Genomic DNA, 14,512 nt, shown 5'->3' on the forward strand with positions numbered 1-14,512 from the left:
ACAACAGCTAGGTTTCTGGGAAGAGTTCTAGCTAAAGCTGCAGCAGTCTCTGAAGACCTAGTCATCCAGAGGACAATAGAGGTAGGGAAGGGGCTGGAGCCCAAGTCTGGTGAGGAGCAGCTGAGGAAGCTGGGGGCTCAGCCTGGAGAAAAGTAGGCTCAGGGAGGACATTCTTGTTCCTACAACTCCCTGACAGGAGGGTGGAGCCAGGTGGGCGTCAGGACCTGCTCCCAGGGAACAAGTGAAAAAACAGCCTCAAGTTGTGCCAGAAGATGTTTAGGGTGGATATTAGGGAAAAATCCTTCACTAAAAGAGTGATCAGACAGTGGGACAGACTGCTCAGAGTGGCATTCTCCTGAAAGTATTTAAAAGCCATGTGAATGTGCTACCTGGGGACATGGGTTAGTGGTGGCTTTGGCAATGCTGGCAGAGTGGTTGGACTTAATGGTCTTAGAGGGATTTTTCAACCAAAATAATTCCATGATTCTACAATTCCATGGCACCTTGACCAAATTTCACACCCAGCCTCATCTGCTTCCCCTACCCTGCACAGAAAGTCCAGCCCTTGCTTTTAAGGGGATCCAGAGGGATCATCAAGGTCATCTGGAATTCAGATTAGGAGAGACAAGACTGATGTTACCCACCTGCAACCTGTTGGTCAGAATGATGTTGGGGTACATGGCCCCCACATCCAGATGATAGATAAGAGGACACTCAATTCTGTTGGGAACATCCTTCAGGGAATTCAGCTTGGCCTTGATTTCATCACAAACCTGGGGTGAGATAAAGAGAAATTAAATTAGGGCAGGAAGGAGTTATTGATTCAAATAGTTTTTGAATTTGGTTCTTCTTTATAGGCACACTCGCCACAGGCTCTGGGGACGGATCTAAAGGATCAAAGGAGCTGATCAGGGTCTCCTTGACCACTGGTGCTTTAGGTTTTGATTTCGATGTCCAGGATAAGCTATTCCATAGGGATACCTGGGAAGTGGAAGCAGCTGCTTCCTAAACATGACTTGATCAAGGACCTTTTCAGTGCAAATGTGTTAATGGAGACAACAGCAAAGATCAGAGGTCCCCAGTCTAGTGCTGCCCTCCAAGAAACTCCAGACTTGGATTTGGAGAGGGGCAACCTGCACTTTTGTACCTGGTAAGAAGTGGGGAACAAGAGGAACAAGAGCATTTGGGATATCTGAGGGGGTCTGCCTTCTCCCTAAATTCCTTCCCAGCTCTCTCAGAGCTTTGCTCCTGGTTGAACCCATGAAGGGAAAAGCAGGAGCTGCATTCTTCAGATGGGGCAGAGACCTTGATCTCCAGGCTGGGCTGTAGGACTCAGCCTGTAGATGGGCTTCTTAAGTCTTTCTTTGTAGAACATAAACCAAACCCAAACAAGTATTTTAGAGCTGCAGTCCCAGTTTCCTGCCCAACTCAGCCATGGTGCGGGTGCTGTACCTCCTGGAAGTTGGTGACCTGATCCAAGGGAAGACCCTCCTCTTCCTCAATGGCGTGCTGCAGGGTCTTCTCCACATGCTGCACCAGGAAGTCGAAGGCAGCAGGATTCTACAGGGACATGGAGATGGCAGTGAGGCCATAGGCAGCTGTCCCTGGCTGCAGGCTGGCAGCCTCTGCCCCATATCCCTGTCCCTGCTTCGCTTGGGGACCTCTAAGCTGTAAGGGACATGTTCAGGCACTGGGGGAAGTGATGAAGGTAGCAGAAACAGGTAAAAAGCCCTCAGGAAGGGTTCAAAAGCAGCTCAGTTTGAGAGGACAGGACCCCAAGTGACAGAAGCCTAACTTTCAAGAAACACTGGCTGATAAACAAACCCAAAACCCTATTTCACCACCATCCCTTGCTGTCAACAAGCTTTGGATTGCTTGCTTTCCCATTGAAGCACAGATGGCCACTTAGAGATCTCCTCCCACCCCATCCCAGCCCAGCTTCAGGTAGCAAGGGTCTCCTGGAGGTTGCCAAGCACTGGAACAGGCTGTTGAGGTCAGTGGTGAAATCACTATCCCTGAAAGTGTTCAGAAGACATGCAGATGTGGCACTTGGGGACAGTCATGGTCTCCTTGGCAATGTTGGGTTAACAGTTGGACTTGGCAGCATTAAAGGGCTTTTCCAACCTTACTGATTTCTGTGATTCTAGATGCTGACCTAGAAGCCCAACAGGGATACACTGGAGATGCCAACAACAGTGGAAATGCCAGGCTGGCTGCTGGCCCATTACCATTTTGAAGCGGCAGGGAATGTCGCTGCGGAAGACCCCAGATTCTAGTGCTTCCACGTGGCCTCCCACATAGGTCTCTGAGTCCAGCACATGTCCATCTTCTGTAAGCTTGTTGAATTCCTGCTCCTGCTTGTTGGGGAAGATGATGTTGGCATGGTAGGCCTGAACCATCAGCAGTGCCTCGCACAGTGTCCCAGATCCTTTTCTTAACACCTGCACATAAACCAAATCTGGATTCAAATTAAAAAATAGTAGATTTAAATATCAGGAGCAACTTCTTCCCTGTGAGTGTGGTGAGGCACTGGACTGGCACAGGTTTCTCAGAGAAGCTGTGGCTGCCCCATCCCTGAAAGTGTCCAAGGCCAGGCTGGACACGGCTTGGAGCAATCTGGCCTAGTGGAAGGTGCCCCCGCCCTTGACAGGAGGGTGGATGAGCTTTCTTATCTAAAGATATCTAAAGATAAAGATATCTTTAAGATCCCTTCCAACCCAAACCTGTCTGTGATTCTGTAGAAGTGCTGTCCCAGCACTGGCAAGATTGGACTGTCACACAACAAGCTGGACAGCTTCAGCTGGTGACATATCTGCAGCATCAAGTGCCTTTGTCAGCTCAACCAGGTGGGGACAGACATCTTCTACATGCTTGACAGCTTCCTCATCATCCTCCCTACAACAGCCAAGTTGAACAAGTTCACTGACAAGTGAACTTGGCTGAGCACGGAGCATCAGCCTAGCTTTTCTAGCTCCAGCCCTACACTGCCAAATGTCAGGTGTCTTCTTATAGAAACCTGTCTCCAAACACCCCACGGCTGTAGGAGGAAGGAGCAGCCTCTAAATCCACCCTCCCTTCCTCCCTGCCACACATGAAGAGTATCTAGGCAGTGGGAATCAGATCTGTGGCCAGAGCATCCCTGCAGAGTGGGAATCATGGTACTTCACCCAGAAAAGAGATCATTTTGGGAAAGCACTCACCTCATCAGGCTCCATGGGAATGATGGTACACAAGGCAAAAATGAAGGGATGCACGTACTTCATATACATGTAGTAAGTAGCAACGGCATCGGACACTGAGTAGGTGGCCAGGGTCTGTCAAGGAACAAGAGAAGCAAATGAATCCCAATCCCATGTGAGAGTGGTTCAATGACAATGATCTTCCACTGCTTCCTGCTGGACATTCTCCTATTAGCAAGAAGAAGGAAAAGGCGTATGTACCCATAGCCTAGGTTGTAAAGAATAATGTGTTTGCTTCTGAGGCCATCCTGCTTTAGTTCTAATCAAAGAGAAACATGTCAGCTCTAACTCAGAAGCAAGAGGGAAGATGAACTGAAGGCACAGAATCCACCCAGTTTGCGTCTCAGGAAGCTGCTACAGGGCTCAGCAGAACCTCCTACCTATGACACCTGGAGCACTAACCCTCTCCTATTCCCCCAGCAGGTCTCAGTTCTTCGTGGTGTTTCTGATTTCAGTGGTGCATTTTACCCCACACTAATGTAAATAAATACATAGAATGCACAGTGCAATGTCAGGGCCAGAATAACTTCAGGGGAATACTGTTCCTTCTCCCTGTGAGCTTTTAAGGCATGGGAAATCTGGGGAGACAGATTTGGTTAATTTCCCAAAATCCACTCTAACTTACAAACTCAGTCATATTGCAGCTGCTCAAGGCTTGTTTTCCCATAGAGCACAGGGAGAGAATACCTGAGGCTCCTCCGTGGCCATCCGGCACATCTCCTCAGGGTCCAGCTCCACTGGATCGTAACCCAGTTTTGCTTTAGCTGCTGCTTTTAGGTTGTGACTTCCCACTGGAAGGTAACTGTCTCTCTTCACCCACCTGGACAGAATCAGGAAAATATCAGTTTGTGCAGAGAAACAAGACCTGACTTTCAAAACAGGGTCAAGATTGTGAAGGGGACCTCAACTACCATGGAGATCTCTCACCAAGGACAGCCCAGCATCCAAGAAGAGTGGATGCAGTTGGACAAGGCTGTCCGACTTTAGCTAGCCCAACCAGAACAACCCCCACTGTCCATCTCCCTACCACTGCTCATAATTTCCACCTTCCAGTACCCTCAGTGGCTTTAAGATAAAAATTTCTCTGCTGAAGAAGACCCCACCTGCAAGAACATCCAGCTGTGCTCCAGAGCCCAGACTCTCCAGGGGGAAAAACTAACATAAAACCCTACAGTTCTGTCTCTCCCATGTGTCCTTTCCTTTTCCCTTTATGTCAGGAGGCTGGTAGGTGAGGCTATAGTCCCTTTCGCTGCTCCAATGGCCAAATCTTAACCCTCCCTTTCTCTCTCCTTCCAAATCAGCAATCAAACACTGTCCTAGGGTGACGTTATAGGATGCTGATATCCCCATTCATCTGTGTTATTTATGCTGGATATTATGTTCTGTGCCTTCAAGACTGGCTCTGCAGAGTGAAAGGTTTGTTTTGGGCCTCTTATCAGCCACTTTCCACGGCCGGCGGGACATACAGACTGTACATAGTGCTGTTTTTGCTTTTTGCCCTGCTTTTCGCTTTGCTCTTGCTTCTGCTCTGCTTCTGCTTTGCTTCTGCTTGCTCTTGCTTTTTTCCCCTCTTCTCGTTAGTTAATTTAGGTAAACAGTCCAAATTCCTTCCTGGACTGTTTCTCCTTTCTTGTTTAGACTTACTGGACCTGCTACAAGGCTACAGGACAAGAGCAGTCTGGGAACCCTTCAGGGAAAGACTTGGCAGCTCCTTTGGAATGCAGCACACCAAGGGGAAGAAGACAACACAGGAATGCATTATTACACAGCTGAAGAACGTGACACACAAAGCTTCCAACAGATAGAACATGAGAACAGTATTTAAATACAACCATAGGTATTTTATCTGAACTGAAGAGATAAAGACACAGCTATGTGGTAGAGGGGCAGTATTCAGTACCTCAGACAGTCCATATGGATGCACTGGGATGCTTTGTACTCTCCCTGGCTGTCCTTCTGAAACCCAATTTCCTGATACATATTAATTCCATGAGCTGCTGCTCTTGCTTCCACAAAGGGCCTGAGAAAAGAGGTAGCATGAAGAGAAGGAGCAGAACAGCCATTTTCCTGCATCTCTAACAATGGTTCCATAATCGCTTTGTTACAAACTACCTAATAATTTTTTTCTTTTTATTTATCTGTTTATAGACTTCTAGGTAGGACTTGAAACAACCTGGTCTAGTGGAAGGTGTGCCTGGTCACGGCAGTGGGGCTGGAACAAGATGATTTTTAAACTCTCTTCCAACCCAAACCATTTTGTGGTTCAAGAGGCAAAGCTGCTTGCTTGTATACTGTATCTGAAGGCAGAGGTGTGTAGTCCCTCTCCTCCTGCTTCCCCAGGCTCATCTGCACACTTCTTCCAATACCCTCCAGGTCTCCAGGACCCACTCCCTGCTCTCCCATGATCGAGTTCATCCATATGCTGACATTCCCATATTGCCAAGGGTTTAAAAGCAGCTCAGGCAAGTGGATGGGGCTCTTCAGAAAGTCCTACTGCCAAGCCAATGACCACAGGATTTGGTGAGGTGCAGGACATGCCTGCCCCGCATGTGGTCACATGACCTCCCCACACTGTCTGAGCTATGGAAGGATGTTGAGGATGGAACCTGACCTTGCCCTCTAGCTCAGGTGACACATTGCCAGTTTAGTCATCATCCCTGATCTTCCCAGTCAGCCAGTTTAGTCATCACCCCTGATCTTACCAGTCAAAGAAGTCTCCATTGTATGTGACAATGATGGTGGGTTTGGTCTCCTGGACATGTTCAAACCATCTCCGGATTAAATGAGCCTGGCATGAAACAGAAAAGATGTGTAATTTAAGGAACTTCATCTCCTCCACAGGGAAGTGGTAGATACCACACAGTTTGTTCCACCCTTCCTCTTTCTTCTGCACCTAGCCCAAAACTGATTTCTCTCACCCTTATTCCCAGGAAACAAAAGCACAAACAGCCCTGCTGGACTTACTGGGATCCCCAGGGAGGCAATCTGCCAGGGAATGAGCTCTCTGGCCAAGAAAAGCTCCAGGCAGGTAAAACTCGGCAGAACAGAACTGACTTACCTCATCTGGTTCATTAAAGACACAAAATGGACCCTCATACTCCGGCTTGGGAGTAAACTCAAAGTCTTCAATGTTCTCTGAGACAATCTCCCTGTTTGTGATGAGGTAGCCCTGAGGAGGTGACAAGAAGGCAGTTAGGAGGACTGAAGTCACAGACAACTCAAAAATGCTGCTCAGACAAGGGGATGCTTTTCTCTTGAAAGCCAGAGCTTCTGTCAAGGGGGAACAACATTTCAGGAGTCATCCACTGAAGCGTCATTGACCATCAAAAAAGGAGGCCATGTAGAGACAACACAGGACACCAGTGTTGTCTCTGTCCTGCAGAGAAGCACCAACAACCTGGGCTGGGTTCCATGAAACATCACCCAGACATCAATGCCATTCCCACAGCCACACATCATGCAGCTAGCAGCATGGCTAGCCTGGAGACAGCAGGATTAGAGGGCAATGTTGGGCTGCTTCCTGGCTTTGCTGCCCAAGCCCCAAGGAAACCATCCTAGTATCCTTACCTGCCCATCAATCATGTAGGAGATCATCATGATCTGGTCTGTGTCTGCATCAGGAAACTTCAAAGGGAGTTTAGTTGTTTCAATATCAAAGGCAAGAACAACAGGATCCTGGGCAAGACCAAATCCATTAGAAAAGATTTCAGAGCTGACTAAAAGGATGTTTCCCATAAAACCCAGTGTTGGTCCAGTAAGTGAACCAGAACATCCCCGTTAATGGTTTTTAGTGCTTTATCAACGCAAAAGTCACTACCCAAGCCCAGTGTTTCCCCTGCTGCCATGGTTTTACACTGGCAGCACATCAGACACCAGTCTGTTGGGGCAGAACATCTGCACAAAGAACCAGTGCTCACCGGCCTCTCCACAAGGTCATCTCGGCGGGTGATTTCAGGTGGGTAGGCGTTGCCCCGGTATCGCACATTGTACCAGTGAGCCTGTGGAGAGATGAGGGTGGCTAGTGCCTTATGGCAGGGCCACATCCCCATGTCACTCCATCCAGCTGCTGCGGATGGAACTGTGGCGATCACAGGCAGCCCAGAAAAAAAGTTCTAACTATTGCCATGCATTAATCAGGTAGCTTTTCTGTGTGCCATTAAATATGAAGACTAGCAGAACAGAACTGAGCTCTAGACATGAACTCATTGTCACCAATACTTTTCTAAAGGTGTTGGAGAGAAAAAACTTTTCTGCGCTTCAGGAGTGTGATTGGGAAAGCAAAGCTCACCACATGGATCTTCAGGTCGATGGAAAGGCGAACGTGGTAAGGCACATCATACTCCCGCATATCCACAATGTTGTCCATCTGGTTAGCAATTTTTTTTGAGGCTCCTTCCTCATCTGTGCTTAGACTGCCCCCACTCAAAGCACTGCAAGAGCAGAGGGAAGCAGCTGCCTTATCCATGTGTCACACAGAATCACTGGGTTGGAAGAGACCTTAAGTTTCAAACCCAGCCCTAACACCTCAACTACACCCTGGCACTGAGTGTCACATCCAATCTTTTTTTAAACACATGCAGGGATAGGGACTCCACCACCTCCCTGGGCAGATGATTATAGTACTTTATCACTCTTCCAGTAAAAAACCTTTTCCTAACATCCAACCTAAATTTCCCTTGAGACTGTGTCCTCTTGTTCTGTCAGCTGTTGCCTGGAGAAAGAGACCAAACCCCACCTGACTACAACCACCTTTCAGGAAGCTGTAGACCGTGATAAGGTCATCTGAGTCTCTTTCTCTCCAGGCTAAACAATCCCAGCTCCCTCAGTTGTTCCTCACAGGGTTTGTGTTCCAAGCCCCTCACCAGCCTCATTGCCTTCTCTGGTACTCCAGCATCCTAATGTCCTTCCCAAACTGAAGGGCCAGAACTGGACACAGCACTCAAGGTGCAGCCTCACCAGTGCCGAGTACAAGGGGAAAATGACCTCCCTAGTTCTGCTGGCCACACCATTTCTGGTCCAGGCTAGGAGCCATTGGCCTTTTTGGCCACCAGGGCACACTGCTGGCTCACGTTCAGCTGGCTGTTGACCAGCACTCCCAGGTCCCTTTGTGCCTGGGCACTGTCCAGCCACACCGTTCCCAGCCCAGAGCATTGCAGGGGATTATTGTGGCCAAAATGCAGGATTGGATTATTAAACTTCATCTTACTGGACTCTGCCCATCCCTCCAACCATTCCAGGTCTCCCTGCAGAGCCCTCCTACCTTCCAACAGATGGACACACGCTCCCAGCTCAGTGTCATCTGCAGATTTACTGATGAAAGACTCAATCCCCTCATCCATGTTGTCAATAAAAACATTGAACAGAGCTGGCCCCAGCACAGAGCCCTGAGGGACACCCCTGGTGCCTGGCTGCCAGCTGGATGCAGTGCTGCTCACCAGCACTGTCTGGGCCGGCCATCCAGCCAGTTCTGAACCCAGTAAAGAGTGCTCCTGTCCCAGCCAAGGGCTTCAGCTTTTCCAGGAGTGCACTGAGGGAGACAGTGTCAAAGGCCTTGCTGGAGTCCAAACAGACACATCCACAGCCTTTCCCACATCCACCAGGGGGGCCACCTGGTCATAAAAGGAGACCAGGTTGGTCAAACACGACCTACCCCTCCTAAACCCCTGCTGGCAGGCTCTGATAGCCTGGCCATCCTCTAAGTGCTGTGTAATGACACTCATAAACCGTTCCACTTCCTTACCAGGTACCAAGGTCAGACTGACTGGCCTATAATCGCTAGGATCCTCCTTCCCATCCTTGTTGTGAATGGGCATCACAGTCATCTGGAACCTCCCCAGTGAGCCAGGACTGCTGGTAAATGATGGAGAGCAGCTTCACCAACTTATCTGCCAGCTCTCTCATCACCCTGGGGTGGATCCCATCTGGGCCCAGAGATTTATGAACATCCAAGTGGCTCAGCAATTCTCTGACCACCTCCTCCTGGATAACAGGAGGATCATTCTGCTCCCTGACACCATCTACCAGCCCAGGAGGACAGCTGTCCTGAGGACAAGCCATCTTTTCACTAAAGACTGAGGTAAAGAAGGCTTTAAAGACCTTTGCCTTCTCCTCATAGGCAGTCACTAAATTCCTTCCTGCATCTAGTAGAGAACCAAGGTTGGTCTTACCCTTCCTTTTGCCATTAATATATTTGTAAAAACATTTTTTATTATCCTTCACAAAAGTTACCCAATTAAGTTTGGCCTAATTTTTTCCTACATGCCCTAGCAAGCCCCTTAAATATTTCCTGAGATACCAGACCCTCCTTCCACAGATGATACATGCTCTTTTTATTCTTAAGTTCCCTCAAAACCTCCTTGCCCATCCAGGCTGAACGTCTGCCCTTCCCACTCATCTTTCAGTGCACGGAGACAGTCTGTTCTGTGCCCTCAAGATCTCTATTTTGAGCCACACCCACCCCTCCTGGATTCCTCTTGCTTTCCAAGGAACTCTCTGAATAAGTCTGCACTCCAGAAGTCCACTGTGAAAATTTTATTGATGTTCCTCCTTATTTCACCAAATATTGAGAACCCTATAATTTCATGATCACTGTGCCCCAAACGGCCTTCAACCACCACATCTTCCACCAGCCCATCTCTTCTTGTAAACAACAGATCTAGCATAGTCCCTCCCCTGGTCAGTCTACCAAGGACACCCACTGGCACTGGTGACGCTGGCAGCAGGAGTCAGGGGAAGGAGAGAAAAAAAAAAATGCTAGATTATTTCTGTCTTGGTCACAATTAGAAGTAAGATTGCCCATTGCCTCTCTGGACCCTTTCACAGGCAATGGGCAAACTATATGACAGGCAACCAGAGATACCACCACACCCCATCCCATCAGCTCTGGGGCCTTTTAATGTCCAGCACAGAGCTGGAAGAACCACCCTGAAGATGGGTGGTAGAAAGGCATAGCAGGAGCCACACCCAGGCACGATAACTCTGAGGAGAGTTGGGAAATAATCAAGAGGGTCTAATTATTAAATGGGTGTGACAGCACTGGCACAGATTGCCCAGAAAAGCTGTGGCTGCCCCATCCCTGAAAGTGTCCAAGGCCAGGCTGGACAGGGCTTGGAGCAATCTGGTCTAGTGGAAGGTGCCCCCGCCCTTGACAGGAGGGTGGATGAGATTATCTTTAAGATCCCTTCCAACCCAAACCAGTCTGTGATTCTGTAGAAGTGCTGTCCCAGCGCTGGCAACCTGGTCTAGAGGAAGGTGTCCCTGCTCATTGCAGGTGGGTTGGACTAGACGGCTTTTAGAGGTCCCTTCCAAACCAAAACTACTCCATGGTTCTATGAATTATTAACACGAGAGACTGATTGAAGCCCCTGGGGGGAGATCTCACCTTGACAGCATGGTTGTGTAGACATCACTCGCCTGGTCCTGCTCCCTGTTTTTCCTCACAGCAGGAGAAATCTCCTTCCGCACCTTCAACAAGTCCTCCACCGTTTTGAAGGACAGCTTGATGTAGTTCCTCTTCAGGCCTACCAAGTGGTTTGGCTGCAAAGCAACAAGAGAATGGCAGCTCAGGGATGGGTACCGTGAGAGAAGGGTGGAAGGCCAACAAGACCGATGCAGGTGGAAGGATTGGCCAAAAAGGAGATGCTGATGGGGGTAAAGTAAAGCATTGAGGGGAGATTCTGCTGGGTGTGTCAAGAGCACAAGAGCAGCACAGCAAGAGCCCAGCCAGCCCTGCTGCTTGTGCAGGCACCCACAAGTGGGATTTACCCAGGGAAAAAGAGGAAGAATGGGTCGAGCATGAGCAGCACTCCCCTCCTGCAGTATCGTCCTTCCTCCAACCACTTTAATTCTAGAAATTAATGTACTGAACACATTGTCTGAAACAACTGATACGTTCAAGGAGAGGAATGTAATTACTGCTGATAAGCAATTAGCCACGCATTTCTGAGATGGCAGAGCACCAGGAGATTTAAGTCAAACATGCTGCTTTCTCTCCCTGCTCATCCCTTCCTACATCACTAGACCTGTACAAGGTCCAAAAACAAAATGCCCCAGAGGGATACAGACCAGATCCAAGTCCTCTTTGGGGACAGTTTCCAGCTTTGCAATCTTCCCTTGGAACTTCTTGGAGAGAAAGGAGGACACTTCCCGCTCACAGCCCTGTCAAGAGACCCAGGGGTTGAGCACTGCATCTTTGTCCTTGGGAGGGGATCATCCCAAAACAGGCAGCCCAGGAGGTCTTGAGCTCCCTCTCCTTTCCTGGGGAGCTCAGCCCTGCCCCTCCTCACCTTCTGGGTGGCAATGTAGAAGTAGGGCTTGTAGGGTAGGGCCACCTAGGAAGGAGCAGACAGACAATGGTGACAGGTTCTCTCCTGGGACACTGCAGCCGCTTGGTCGCCGCTGGCACTCACCTTGAAGCGGCTCCCATCCTCCTGGATGAAGTAGTAGTCCACTGCGCTCACTGACTGCCGGTCCTCATCCAGCACCTCCGTCTGCCCGTAGACACCAAGACTCAACAGGGTCCCTCCATGAGACTACCCCGGGACCCCACCAAGGGACTCTTTACCCCCGCGATTTACCGGAAGTGTCCGTGTGGGACTTCCCTCCCGGTAGTGCCAGGGAAACATGGGAGGCCCAGCAGGGACACTGGGTCTCCTACCCCAAGTACGGCCGGGGTCTGTCTGTCAGAACCGCCTCCTCGGCCCTATGAGGGGGTCTCCCTAGGGGACGTCTTCCCCCGCTCCCTACGTGGGGTATCTCCGTGGGACACCCCCCCACACCCCGGCTGTATTGGGGGTCTCCCCATAGGACCCCTGCCCCCTGCCCCTAGCCCTACGGGCCATAACTCCGTTTGACTCCCATCCCTGGTACGGCTGGGGTGTCTCTGTGGGAAACCCTTCCCCAGGCCCTATCGGGGGTCTCCCCACGGGAAGCCCCGTGCCCCGTCTGTTGCCTGCTCGCCTCCCGCCGCGCCGGCCCGTACCGGGTGCATGTTGATGAGCCAGCCCGTCCGCTCACCGGGCTCTGCGGGCCGCTCGAAGCCGAACAGCGCGTCCAGCCGGTCCGTGCGCTGTGCCCGCTCCAGGCGCTTGAGCGCAGACAGCGAGGAGGCATCGTCACGGCCGGACCCGGCACCGTCCGCCGGCTCCCGGGGCCCGCCTGGCCGCCGCCCCCGCCGCGCCGGCTCGGCCTCGGCGCCGTCCCGCAGCCCCATCCCGGCCGGCCCGGGCCGCACCTCAGCGGCGCCGCGGGAGAAATTTCCCGCGCTGTACCAGATTCTCGCGAGAGCGAACACCCTTACCGCGCCCCGCGACGAGAGAACCAATCAGAACTGGGACCCACCTCCCCCGCCCGTGCATCCCACCAATGACAGGCAGAGCTCTCCCCCCTCCTCCCGCCCCCGGCGCGCGCCACCCACCCCCTCCGCGGCGAGCTGAGGCCGGGCCGGGCCGGGCCGGGCCTTTGGGCTGGCCGCGGGGGCACCCCAGCCCGGCTGGTGCAGCCCCGGAGCCCGGTCCTGCCCAGAGCCAGGATGCGGCTACTGCTTTCCCGTTGTGGATTTAGGTAACAGCGAAGCTAAGTACAGGTCCCAGACTGAGTCCTAAGTGGTATCTAATTAAAGGTTAACCACAAGTAATATTGTAACAAGATATGCAAGTAAAACAAGCAGGATAGCAAAGAAAAGCAAGACAACGGGGCAAGTGAGATAAACGCCATCAAGAACAAGATAGCAAGTTCTAATTTTGCAAACTGCAAAATTAGCTAAAACCACGTTAGACTGTGAAACAAGAAGCACCAAGGCATGTGCTGAAGATAGAGATAGAAAGTTCAAATGTGAAGAAGACTACAGAAGCCTTCACCAGAAGACTGATGACCACTACAGAAGAACTGACAAAGTTCTTTGTTGGTGAAAGCAACAAACTCTTGTAAAACCATGACACAGCTTTATGTAAATGTGAGTATGCTAATGATATGTTGTAATTGTGACATTGCAGGGAAGGATTTTTAAAATGTAACTGAAGGCTACAGAAGATTGAGTGAGTTTTCGGCCAAGATCCCCTTCACTCTCAGTGCTGAATAAACAAATGCCTGCTCTGTCGCCGTCTGACTATAGAGTTTTATTTTCTTGTCCAGTTTTGGGCTTCAAGAGACACACAGGTCCCAGAGACACACACATGGATGCAAACACAGGACACCCAGGACTTACAGGCACTGGACACACAGATCAAGGTGCATGCATCTGTAAGGTGCTGCTGTCATCAGCACCTTGCACAGGACCCACATCACACCGCAGTCCCCATTCCCACACCCCTCCCTGTGCCTGGTGTCCTCCCACTTCACACGTTCAGCAGTGGCAAAGCCCAGGCTGCTCCTTCAGCAAGGGCCAACCCCAATTGGTTTCTGGATAGGCCATGGATTAATGTGTCCCCTTTGTACAGAAAATCATGCCGTGAAAAGCCAGTGCACATAGAGGAGGCAGAGTGTTGGAAATTATACAAGGTTTAACATTTTTTTAATGTAACTTTAGTCAGGTTAGTTCGCTTTTGTCCAAGGGAAAAGGGAATTGAAGTTACTTTTCAAATGACTATTTAACCGGGCGAAAACTGATGAGTTTAACACCTACATAGACTGGGAATAACTAGCAGACGCAGATATCGGCATAGACAACCTTCAACCCCAGACACTGCCCCTGGCATGGTTAGAGACACATGGTCTGGAAAAGACTGATAAGAGAACCAAGAAATGAGGACCAAATTAGCCTCGGAGTTGAAGAAATCTGTAAACAACAGGAAACCAAATACTAAGAACTGCCTAACTTGGGACCAATGCACATTGAACCAATGAATTTCTATGAGGTTTGACTGTATGAAATATGGGGAAAATCTAGTAAAATTTAGGTGTCATAGACTGATTTTCTCAGCATACCTGGGCAATGTGTGGGTGAAATTTCTGTTGAACATTCTGGCCAGAATAAAGCAATGCCTTGATTCTCTAACACTAAAAATGGTTGTTGGAAAGTTTTTTGTTATCACCACAGTTTTGGTGACATGTTCATCCTTTCCATGTGATCTGAATTCTGAGAGTTCCAGGGGGTATGGAGGTCCCACTGAATTCTCAAAGCAGCCATAATCTTTTAAAGGTTCCCTCTGTAAAATGAGTTGCCCTGTCTGAGTCCACTGCCTTCACAAACCCATATTCAGAAATCATTTGTTAACTGATCAAATAAACAATTGGTTAGATCAGTCAGATCAAATAGCTGAAGTGGCTAGAAACAC

The 14,512-nt window shown here is 49.9% G+C and overlaps 1 protein-coding gene across 5 annotated transcripts in view; it reads right to left on the bottom strand.

Moving 5' to 3' along the window:
- Positions 1 to 12,455, bottom strand: part of POLE (DNA polymerase epsilon, catalytic subunit) — a 34,723-nt gene extending 22,268 nt beyond the window's left edge. For 3 of the 5 annotated variants that reach the window (XR_007778908.1, XM_050980497.1, XM_009092506.4), the window contains exons 1-16: positions 12,220 to 12,455; positions 11,648 to 11,728; positions 11,525 to 11,569; positions 11,304 to 11,396; positions 10,621 to 10,775; positions 7,528 to 7,669; positions 7,157 to 7,237; positions 6,807 to 6,914; positions 6,298 to 6,408; positions 5,942 to 6,027; positions 5,140 to 5,259; positions 3,927 to 4,059; positions 3,201 to 3,314; positions 2,229 to 2,441; positions 1,453 to 1,560; positions 645 to 773 (exon numbers count right to left, since the gene is read on the bottom strand). Coding sequence is in view for 4 of the 5 variants with exons in the window: in XM_050980497.1 (XP_050836454.1) it covers positions 645 to 773; positions 1,453 to 1,560; positions 2,229 to 2,441; positions 3,201 to 3,314; positions 3,927 to 4,059; positions 5,140 to 5,259; positions 5,942 to 6,027; positions 6,298 to 6,408; positions 6,807 to 6,914; positions 7,157 to 7,237; positions 7,528 to 7,669; positions 10,621 to 10,775; positions 11,304 to 11,396; positions 11,525 to 11,569; positions 11,648 to 11,728; positions 12,220 to 12,450 (1,950 nt within the window). In the remaining variant the exon portion in view is untranslated. The remainder of the gene's footprint in view (positions 1 to 644; positions 774 to 1,452; positions 1,561 to 2,228; positions 2,442 to 3,200; positions 3,315 to 3,926; positions 4,060 to 5,139; positions 5,260 to 5,941; positions 6,028 to 6,297; positions 6,409 to 6,806; positions 6,915 to 7,156; positions 7,238 to 7,527; positions 7,670 to 10,620; positions 10,776 to 11,303; positions 11,397 to 11,524; positions 11,570 to 11,647; positions 11,729 to 12,219) is intronic. The other 2 variants (XM_050980499.1, XM_050980498.1) reach the window with 2 other exon arrangements.
- Between the last annotated feature and the right edge of the window lie 2,057 nt (positions 12,456 to 14,512).

The sequence above is a fragment of the Serinus canaria genome, chromosome 15 (assembly GCF_022539315.1).
Source record: "Serinus canaria isolate serCan28SL12 chromosome 15, serCan2020, whole genome shotgun sequence".
Lineage (NCBI taxonomy): Eukaryota > Metazoa > Chordata > Aves > Passeriformes > Fringillidae > Serinus > Serinus canaria.